This window comes from Calliphora vicina, chromosome 1, assembly GCF_958450345.1.
Source record: "Calliphora vicina chromosome 1, idCalVici1.1, whole genome shotgun sequence".
NCBI classification, from domain to species: domain Eukaryota; kingdom Metazoa; phylum Arthropoda; class Insecta; order Diptera; family Calliphoridae; genus Calliphora; species Calliphora vicina.
This window is the reverse complement of record NC_088780.1, coordinates 41,340,118-41,352,209: the sequence shown is the minus strand read 5'-3', so window position 1 is coordinate 41,352,209 and position 12,092 is coordinate 41,340,118. Positions and strand designations below refer to the sequence as shown.

At 30.6% G+C, this 12,092-nt stretch overlaps 1 protein-coding gene across 1 annotated transcript in view; it reads right to left on the bottom strand.

Annotated features, from left to right (window-relative positions):
* Positions 1-12,092, bottom strand: part of dpr11 (defective proboscis extension response 11) — a 172,194-nt gene that overhangs the window by 124,025 nt on the left and 36,077 nt on the right. The window contains exon 4 of the mRNA XM_065515723.1: positions 3,507-3,859. Within this exon, the coding sequence (XP_065371795.1) occupies positions 3,507-3,859 (353 nt within the window). The remainder of the gene's footprint in view (positions 1-3,506; positions 3,860-12,092) is intronic.

Sequence of the window (12,092 nt, the reverse complement as noted above, 5' to 3'; positions counted from 1 at the left end):
CATTTAGTACTAAAACTGCCATTTTTAACAGCTATACTTTATTTGTTACGAATAGTTGCTAATCGACCATGACATGTCATTCCGTTTGTAATATCAACATTTTTTATTTGTTTAAATTTGTATTATAAAGTATATATATTCTGGATCGTTATAGATAGCGAAGTCGATATAGCCATGTCCGTCTGTATGTTGAAATTCTGTAAATAACTTACATACATGATTCATACTTCCGGCTCGACAAAATCGGCCCACAAATGGCTGAGATATAAGGAAAAAACCGTGATTTTTTCCTATTTTTGATCTATATCTGGTAGGGTGATCGATTCTTCGAAAAATTGCAATTTAATATAAACCCGTTTCGGTTTTTTTCTAACAACCGGTTAACCGGTTTTTTGGAAAAATATTAAAACGCCTAGAAATAAAAAAAAGTTTTATTTATTAAAATAACAGTGATTAAAACCATTTTGATTATATCATTTATCCTTCACAAGGTCTTCGGTTTAAATTTGACCCATTTTGAAATTAATATTTATTTTTTTCTAAAAGTGAGTAATTGATATTTTTGATATTTTATGAATTTTATTTCATTTCAAATGTCAACAACTATGTTAGGTTTTTAGAAAAACAACTTTGCAAAAAAATATCTATAAACTTGTTTGGACTTTTGTTACGTACAATTAATTAAGTTACATTTTTTCAGAGCTTTGGGCACTACAATATATATTTGGTAGCTATAATATATATCTGTCTCTTTTCATCATACTTGCTGAACTACTGTCTTTCTTATCCTTCAAAGGTATTCGAGTAAAATGTTACCCATTTTGAAATTAAAATTGAATTTTTTCTAAAAATGAGTGGTTGATATTTTTGATATTTTCAGCAACTACGTTAGGTTTTTTTAAAAAATCTACTTTCTATTTGGGTCAAATTTGACCCGATGATCGTTAACGTCAGTAAATTTGAAGACCTTATGAAGGTAAAATAATATCTTAGGAATAAATAAAACACGGTTTAAATGCTCGATTTTTTTTTTGTTTTTATAAAACTAGACATTGAAAATTATCTTTTACTTGGTGAATTTGTAGGATATATAGAAAACAAAGCATTGACTAAGTTTTCAGGCTTTCCAGATCACTTGTGAGATTTTCTAAATATAAAAAGTCTTCTAAAATAGTTGGAGTATTTGTTTTAATTTTTTTTTTTTGGATTTTGAATATTTTTAAACTCATAAAAACACACTTTTAGAAAAAACCGGCTATTTGAGGAGAAAACCTCGGTTTCTTCGATATTCGAAATGTGAGCTTTTCAAAAAAACCGAAACCGACCTTAGCAAAAAAAACGGTTATAACCGGTTATTAAAAACCGCACCGATCACCCTAATATCTGGATTACTAAGTCATTAATAAAGACAATATGGATATCTAATGATATATATTTTAAATTCCATTGCAACGATGTATATAAGGCTGTAGTAAGTTCGACCTACAATAGGTCAAAATCGGGAAAAATATTTTTTAATCCGAATTTTTTTTTTCTTCAAAAAATTGTTTTGTCAAAAATTCTTTTTCCAAAAAAATTTCGAAAAAAAACAAGTAAGAAAGTATGGTCGGTCAATCCCGACAATATAATACCCTACACTAAGTAAAAGAGCAAAAACATTTTTATTTTAAAATTTCAATAATTTATATTTTTGAGTGATTTTCGGAAGTGGGCCTTATATGGGGGCTATGACCAATTATGGACCGATCACCATGAAATTAGGTCGTGTGATTTATATCTATATGAAAGTTTACTATGTTGAATTTTGTGGGTATACCAAAATTTTTAAGCGATTTATGCACGTTAAAGTGATTTTCGGAAGCGGGTCTATATGGGAGCTATGGACCGATCGTAACAAAATTTGGTGACATGAATTTGTATATATAAAAATTATTTGGAGTGCAATTTGTGGAGATACATTTATAAATTAAACATTTATGACCGATAAAGTCCAATTTCTGAAGGACATTTCTATGGGGGCTAGGTGAAGTAATGGACCGAATTCAGCCAGTTTCAAAAAATAATATGTACCAAACTTGATCGAAATATCTTCAAAATTGCGACTTGTACTCTGCGCACAAGGTTTACATGGACAGCCAGCCAACCAGGACGAACATCGTTTAATCGACTCAGAAAGTGATTCTAAGTCGATCGGTATACTTTGAGGTGGGTGTTAGACTAATATTTTTAGGTGTTACAAACATCTGCACAAACGCACTATGGTGGTGTAGGGTATAAATATAGCAAAAGATTTGAAGGTTCATCGTCACACTATTTCCAGAGCCATGAAACACTATAAGAAAGACATGAACATTGAAAGAAAATATGGAAAAGGTCTAAAATATATTGGTAAGGCAAAATAAGTCTAACAACTTTTTTCGAAGAGCACCGAACCTATCAGAAAAGCAGCTCGTAAAGTTAAATACTCTGATTCTTTTGTGCGCAGAGCCAAAGATAATGATCGGTTGAAGTCGTATGAAGTTCAGAAAGTTCCAGATCGCAATGCGGTAAAGAACTCAGAAGCAAAAATTAAGGTAAAATTTTATAAAAGAAAGTACACATGGCAAAAAAAGCCAATCATTTGTGATATCAGGCACGACAAACACAGAAATATATATTAGGGAATGTCCATAAAAACAGCTTTTACATTTCTCAAAGCAGAACAGAGTGTCTTCATATATTTGGCCCGATGTTACATCATGTCATTACGAGATAAAAGCCCTTGTGTAGTATTCAAACAAGATTGTCAATTTCGTACCATGGGAGGCAAATCTTCCCAACCGTCCAGAACTTCGGACTGTGGAAAGGTATTGGATTCTTCTTACTTTGACCAAAACTTGAAAGTTCCAATAACGCAACCTCTAAACCTTATCCACTTTTTTTCAAATGTTTAGCATTTGGCTTCTAAATGACGGAGAACAATATTTCATCTTGGAAGTATTAAAAATCTAGAAAATGCAAATAAGGCATACCCTAATATAAATATATATATTTTTTGTTTGTGTAAGTAGTTGTTAAGATAAACAGAAAACAAGAGTGAACATTTATGAAACTGGGATAAATTGTGTTTAACACGCACATTACTGATAAAGAAGGGAAGCTTTTGAAAACTACATGATTTTTATTGTAACATTTAACCCATAAAGGACTAAAAGTAAGTTTACATATAACAATTCCTAATTAGATATATCAGTCAACGTATAGCAATTGATGTTGTCAAATTAAATTTAATAAAATAAATGAGACTCAAAAAACTTAAAAGTGTGCAACTCTAAAACATAGATTGAAAAGGTCTAAGCGAAAAGTACAAAATATATAAAATATTCTGTAATACAGTCTTATAAATTGTTTTTGGTTTAATACTGAAACTTTCGTATCTAGTTCTATGCTTTAAGAAAATAAAATTTACAAAACCTCCCCTGTACATTTATAAACCATAACCAATCCACCTTAAAATTAACACTTACCCGACATGGCAGATATGCGTGTGTACCAATTTGTGTTGTAACATTTGTTGTGGCATAACCATCTAAATATGGTTCCACAAATGCTGATGTGGATGCTGCTGACACAAATGTTTCTAATGACGGCGCCTCCGCCTGTACCAACGCCGACGTTATCGACGACGACGCATACATTGTTGCCGAGGAAGATGTTAAAGATGGAGACACTGAATTACTATTAAGACTTATACTACTACCACCACTAACACTGCTGCTGCCACCGCTACTGCCACTGCCGCCATTATTACCATTACTGTTTGTGTATTGCGGTGGTGATGCTAAATCAAAATTTCTGATGACATCGGCATGACTGGTTGCTGTAGGTTACAAACATTAACAGCACACGCATATATAAAGATACAACAGACCATTGTAAATGGGCGAAAGTATGAAAAGAAATTAAAAATATAGAAGAGAATGAAAATAAATTACAATTTTTTCATTGTTTTATTAAAATTATAATTTTATTTAGGGAATAATTAAAATTTATTAAATAGTATCACACATTTACTACTAGCGTATATAATTATTATGGGGTTGTTTTTATAAAACTCAAAAACATTTTTGGTTTCCAGCACAAATTTTCAATACGAAGTTTTTCTGTGTTTTATAAAAACATTAGAAATATATTCATACAGAATAATTAAAATTTGTAGCGGTGTTTAAATTTCTGTGTTAATTTAACAGGAAAAATAATGAATTTATCAGTTACCCATAAAATGAAAAATAAATACCCATATATAATTCGACAATTCAGCTGTATCGAATCAAAAATAAGATCATAATTAAGCATTATAAGAATTTATTTGTATACCCATTACTTAAAAGATGGACGTATAATGGTATATTGAGTATGTTATTCCGTATGAAATATATCGAAATATTGCTCATGGAACTTAATATTATATATATTCTGAGACCTTTTAATATTCTAAGACGATCAATCTATGTCCATCCGTCCGTCTGTTGAAGGCATCACAGGGCCTCGACGGAAGGGCCTAAGGAATCAAAATTTCTCTCAAATATTCTAAGTTAATCAGAAATGATTGGTATTGAAAATGCGTACAATCGTTCAAGTAGAACCAAAGTTATGAACCAAGATGTGAGAAAACTTCTAAGATATTGGGTGTATGACTTTAAAATGCGGGATTTAGAAGAGATGGCGAATTTTTTGAACGCGGTTTTTGTTTTTAGTAACTTATATGTAATTTTGAAGGAAACTGTGTGTCATTTATTCTCATTTATTTATTTATATCAACGAATCGTCATACGAGGTCAATTAAGAGATGTCCGTCCATCCATGTAAACCTTGTAATCAAAGTACAGGTCGCAATTTCAAATATAATTCGACAAAATTACAAGCTCTTCTATTGTTCCAAGGACGGAACCTATTGAATTTGGTTAGAATCGGTCTAATATCTTTCATAGACCCCATACGAATGCCATTCCGACCCACTTCCGAAAATCATTTTAACGAGTATAGATTTCTTAAAAGTTTTGGTATTCAAATAAAATTCAACACAAATAGGATTCATATATGTATATAGAAGACATGCCACCCAATTTTAAAAGAAAACTGTTCTTCTCGGTGTTCCATCGGTTTCAACGTGCGATAGATGATGGTTGGTTCGGTTCAGAAGTTGTGATTTTGAAATGGAAGAAAAAATAGCTTAGGCCAGCCAAAAAGATTAAGAATTGAAGGCACTACTCCATGAAGATTGTTGTAAAACTCAACAAGAGCTTGCAAAATTGTTTGGAGCTACTAAAGCAACAATATCAAAACCTTTGCCATCAGCAGAATTCCTCCAAAAGCAGGGAAATTGTGTATCACACGAATTGAAGACGCCCGTGCACGTTCGAAATGATAATTTTTGAACTGAATCATTATGATGAAAACGATAAAAACTGGATACATTATAATAACCCAAAGTGTAAGAGATCGTATGTGGAGCCCGGAAAACTAGCCTAATCGAAAAACCAAATATCAAAGGCGCGATGGTAACTCTATGTATTTGTTGGGATCAAAAGGGTCCTGCATCTATTTTGAGCTGCTGAAATCTGACCAAACCATCACAGAGAATGTGTACCGAACGTAACTAATTCATTTGAAGCGAGCATTGGCCGAAAAACGTGCTGAATATGCGGCCAGACATGAGACCGTAATACTCCTTTTTGACAACGCTAGACCGCATGTTGCAATACCTGTTAATAAGAATTTAGAATCCCAACCATGCCCTGTCCGTCTACTATTTGCTTTGATCGATGCAAAATGCTCTCTCAGGGTTACGCTTAATTTTGGAACAGAGTATTGGCTTGATTCGTTAACAACAGATCGCAATTTTTAATATAATATGATCAAATTTGGAACACAGGTTCATGATTTTATCTGGTTCATAACTAAAATCTGTACATAATAACAATCTAGAACATTAAACTTTTTTTGAAAAATATGACAAAAAATGTTTTTTTATTGAATTTTTGCATATATACAAATTTTTCAAATTGAAATTAAATTTTTATTTATGAATAGTTTTTTAGTGAAATTTCGCAGAATTTTCTATTTAAAATGCATAAATAAAAACTAGTTTTAAAATTTATTATCAGCAACCCCGCAATTCCCAAAAGTGTTGAAAAATCCCAAAAATGGGAATTTTTAATTTTTCGACTATAATATCCATACGAGGGTCGGGGTTATCGGAACCCTTTACAAAATAATTAAAAACTTATTGGACCATCTAAAATCGGTTACTATATATATTTGGATATCGAATATGCAATTTGAAAATTTTTTTAAAGTCCAATTTTACATAAAAAAGACATTTTTTGAATGGATCTGATTCCCTCGGTATCAACAATTTTAAATTTTTTTTTCATTTAAAGTATTTGATGAAAAGTTAGCTTTTCAAAAGTATTAATTTCTTATACATCCTCTTAGAAATTTTTTGCAATAACATAAAAAGAAAAAAAGTACTTTTATCACAAAAAATTAGCGAAAAATCGGCTTTTTAAAATTTTTTAAATTTGAATGCATATAACTTTGGCCTTAGTCATTATTGTGTTGTTACTCCAATAAAGGAAAACTAGAGAATGTGGGGAAATATTTGGATCCGCTATTATCAATAAACTGGAGTAGGGTGAGAAAAATTTGGGTTTGAAAATTTAATTTTCTAAATCCAAATATCTCCTAAACTATAAGAGATAATTGATAGCTACGACGAGTTTTTTTGGTAGTTCTCGATGAGGAGATTCCATATGTGTATTTTTTTTTTTGAAATCGAAACACAAACGAAGAAATAGGATCGTTTAAAAACTGTAACATACCCGAGGTGTCTTACTTTGAGGACCCTTGACTCGACAACTGAACCTTCGCTTTCATAGTATCTACCGCTGTAAATATTTGGATATTCAGTTGTTAATAACTTACACAGTTTTTATCAACTTTGAAATTGCTTTCAGCTCAGTTATCAAAAATTAAAGTAATATTATAGAAGTTTTTTTATATTTTATATTTTTGTGTATACGGGTTTATGAATATATACCGTGGTAGATACATTCAAATTTATGATAATTTATATTGGTTTTGTTACTTAACTAGCTCTACTTTATACTATCATCAAAAATTATTCAAAAGCTTATCTTAAATACATTCAATTGCTGTCTTGTTAAAAAAACACCATCGTATTTTCGGCTCGAGATTTATTTATGCGATGCAAAGATTTATACCCAAGGAGTTCAAGAGTAATCTACGTCCAGAGTAATATATTTCCGTACTTTGTGTGTTGTTTTTGTCATATACTTTAAGCTTCTAGGACTGAAGAATCCAATGAATTGAAAAAATCGCCACAGTCCAACGTATTGTTGCTCTTTTGGTTGGATATTGAGACTCATGTTTTTCCTGTATTAACGCCTCCTTTAGTTTAATTGTAAAATTGGATGACTTCAGACTTCTCTTTTTTAACCGAAATATACGAATCGCGATGCATAGATGGCTGTAAAATTACTTCTTATAATATGTATTAGATATTTTGATACAAAAAATTAGTAAAATAAATAAAAATCGTACTAATGCCATAATCGAGTACCGAAGCATTTATCTTAATATTAACAAGTTGCAATAAGTTGTAGTTCATTGTAGCACAATTAAATGCTTACGTCTTAACAGCTGTGTTTTTGATTTCTGTTATTAATTCAATTTTCATAAATTAATTAATTTAAAGAGTTCACAAGCATCAATTATTTACCGCATAGCGAGATAATTCACGACAATGTAACAAATGCTAAAGTAATTTACCGATATTGATCATTTTCAATATCAAAAAAACCTTATCAAGGAGATTTGTGGAAAATTTCTGCTACCTAGCTCCTTTCGTTTACGTCCTGTCGTATTTTTAACAGACAGACAGACAGACGTAGCTACATCGTCTTAGAGTTTCATAAAGACTCAGAGTATATATACATTTGTGCGTCTACTTTGATGCTGGGTACACAAATTTAATTTTTAGCCATTACACTTACAAATAAGTCCTTTAAGCCTTGACTTAATTAAAGTAACACAGAATAAGTTTTGTAAAAAATTAAAAAGGACATTCTAATGCTAATGTATTTTAAACTCAAAAATAAACAAATAATAAATAAAAACATAAATTTACATCTTACAGGCGATACGTTTTACTCTCCACAACAAAAACACACATAAAATTGCTTGATTTCAAATTTTGGTGTGGGTGGCATATTTTGTTATTTCATCATCCGGAAAAGCTTGATTAATCTATTTTAAATTTGTCGCAATGTAACATTATAACGCTTCATTAAAAAATTCAATTAACAAAACCTGAATAACATTTGCCAAATACTAGTAGTAGTTTTGATTAATTTAAATAATTCAAATATTCAAATGATGACACCCACATACACAGGCAGAAACAGAAAAGAAAACCAAAATCGTTGCGGCTACACTGTTTAAAACTCATTATTTAAACCACTAAAATATATAGACTTACATTACTAAATTTAAACATGAATATTTAGTTGGTAATGATTCGCGTATTTTCTGTTGCGTATATTTTAAAATTGTTTGTTAATTGCTATTTCAACAAAACAACACTTAAAAACATACAATAATGTTTGAATTTCAGAAAATAAAAAAAGGGAAAAAATGCTAATTGAAGCTTCTACGGTTGCTGACGTTGATGATGGTGGGTTTTTGTGTATTTGTAAATATGAAAAACCATCATTAGCAATAAAATTGGTGGTTTTAAACATCATTTACAGACCTCTTCATGTTTTAATGAAGCCTATTCATTTTGTGTTTTCACCAACAAAAAAAAAAATAATAATCAAGCAAAATCGAGTAAATTGTAGTTGAAGTTAAATGAAAATTGAACCCTTACAATGAATACTGTGCTTAGAAAATATTGTTATGTTTATCTGAATTTTGAAAAGAGAAGAACGCGAAATATTAACGAATACAGGCCAAACTTAAATAAAATTTACAGTTTTCACACTTTAGGATTTTTAAGCTTTCTTCTTTATTATTTTTTTGAAGGGATTTAGGTGATGATTAATTTAAAATTTATAATGGCTGACATCTAACTGAGTGACTGACATGTTGAACATCGCAAATGAAAAGAACACAGTATATGTCAAAAGCAGAGCAACTTACTCTGTATGGTTGTACTAACTGTTTGGGTTAAAGCATTTGAAGAATTTTGGCAAATTTATGAAAGAATGCTGATTTAAAAGCAATCAAAGTAGGGCTGATAGAAAATGAATACGTCGTCTAAAAAAGTCTATGAAAAATATTGTGTGCTTATTTTTAACAAATGTAAGACTGAATATAAGAATCTCTTTGAAACTAACAAAAGTATATGAAAAGTAAAATCTAATTAACAACCTTAAATGTTTGTTTAAACTGTTTTAAGCTTCCATGGAGATTTACGCTCAATAAAATTACACCTTGACCATGAAACGTAAATAACTTTAACTAAAAAAAATGGTATGAATTAAAGAAAGACACAAATTTAATGTAATTTTATGTGTACTTATACATATTTTAGCAAATATAGTATTTAAAATTCACACAATGCTTTAAGTCATTATTCAACTTTGCATATAGAGTAGACCTACAAAAAGGTTACACAAAAGGGTTGTCAAATTGTACTTGTATCTGTACAAAGAGGAGAATATTTACATATATATGAAGACCGACCGAAAAGTTATTTATTCTCACTTAGATATTGAACATTATGAATTTTGTGTCAACACGGCGTCATATGCGGGAAGTTTTGCTTTAAATACTTTACAGCGCTTTCTCATCGATACTTATGGTGAATATGTTCCATCGGCTTCAACGTGCGAAAAGTGGTTTGAGCAGTTCAAAAGTGGTGAGTTTGACACGGAAGAAAAATATCGACATTATGAGCCAAATAAATTTTATGACCAAGAATTGGGGCATTATTCCATGAAGATTGTTGTCGAACTCTACAAGAGCTTGCAAAATCATTCAGCAAATTCAAAATGTTTGAAGGCAGCATGTTTCATCCAAAAGCAGGGAATTTGGGTACCATACGAATTGAAGCTGAGAGACCTTGAAAGACGATTTTGTACGTCTGAAATTCAGTTTGAAAGCTATATTAAAAACATTTTTGTACCGAATAAGTTATGATTCGGCACAAAAATGTAATGATTCTTGGCTATCTTAAACGAGTAGGTCCACTTAAGATAGCCAAGTTTTACTTTACACGCTTTCGCATTAGGTTCTCTTTTTGGATCATATACAAATTGTGTATAGTCCCGAAGAAATTTTTTTTTCTACACAAGAAAAAATATAGGGCCATTTTTACATTCTTGTAACTTTTTATAGGGAAGAGATAATTGTTAGCAAGTTGTTTTCGAACCACCGTAGGGCCGACATATCTAAAAAAGTAAAAAAGATCGATTAAAATTTAAAAAAAATAAATACATAAACCTAAATAACTATTGACCTAAAAGTGATAACTTACATGTTTATGAATGTTTTTGCAGACCTTATGAAAGACTATATATTTTTTTAAATATCAGCTCATTCGGATCATAAATAGATTTTTGGTGATTTTTTTTTTTTAAATTTGAGATAAATTTTAAATTTGAGACCCAAGGTGGCGTGTAAATTTGCAAATTAAGCTTAAAGAGCTTTATTTACGACTTTGATATCTTTGATGATCCCAACTGAAATTTTTCGGCAAACATTTTCGTAGAATATTTTAATCCTTAAACGTCCTTTTTTAAAGGATTTTTTTTATTTTCTCGAAAAAAGGGTAAAATTAACCCCTAAAGAGGGTCAAGATCTTCCACGGAAATGACCCCCATAAAATTCCACAATATAGCTCTGACAATAAGAATTCTCTTAGACATTAACTTACAACTTTTTTTCTTCCATCAAAAAATGAAAACTTTGAACAACTGTAAAAAAAAATTCAAACCAGCTGGACTATAAGTTTATTCTACAAAAAAGTTATCTACCAACATGCCCTTTCAGAATTATAGGGTAGCTATTCTGTTCCAATCAAAAAGTCACAAGTTTTTGGACAGTGTAATCAGAAGTTTTTGACACAATTTATTGCCGGGATTCCTGACTAAAAATCGGGTAGTAAAAAATTTTCAAAATTCCAGGGAAATTTGTGAAGGAGAAGTAAAAGTTCAAAAATTCATTTTTTTTATCGATTCCACTAAATTCCTTTCATGTTTGTCAGACACAATACTTTTGAAACCTATTCACCAAAAAGTTCTTTTAAAATTGCTTTCGTATGTTATATGCATATTTATGTGCGTATACGTATTTAGTTACAAATCTAATGACAAGAGGTATGTTTCTTTGAACTTGCCAATGTTTTCAGGCTGTCTAAATGTAAGCAGGCAAACAAGCCAAGTCAGCCAACAGCCCAAAAGCAACAACAGCAATAACAATTTCTCTTTTGCCACAATATTCTTGTGTAACTTAATGGCTAAGGTTACAGTTGTTTGTATACAACATATGTATCTTACAAGCAAATACTCGAGTACATAGAGACACACTCATGGATAAGGTGACATTTTTTCTTGAAAAAAAAACACAAAGTGAGTGAGCGAGGTCATGTTTAACATTTGCTATGCATTTTGCCGATATGTGTGTAGGCCTATACAAAAAAAAAATTAAAAAAGAGTTGTATTTTTCAAGATATTTATGTGTATGTATTTAACAGAGCACATTTGTGTGTGTAAGTATGTAAGCATGTTTCTATCTAGATATGTGTTTACCTTGTAGCTTCAACAATTACATGCTGTCAAAAATATGCGAGTGACAACAACGTCTGTCTGTGTGAATAAAAACAGATACACCTACACACACTCTTATACATAGTATATGTATGAATGTGATTGTGTTAAAGAATTTTCTGTTGGTATTTGTAAAACGCCTATAGCTTAATTTGTCCGTATATCAAATTTGTGAGCTAACATTTTTTTTGTCATCGAACATATTCAAATTTATATGGATGTTTGGATATTTCACACAACCCTTTTTTAGGAATGCTT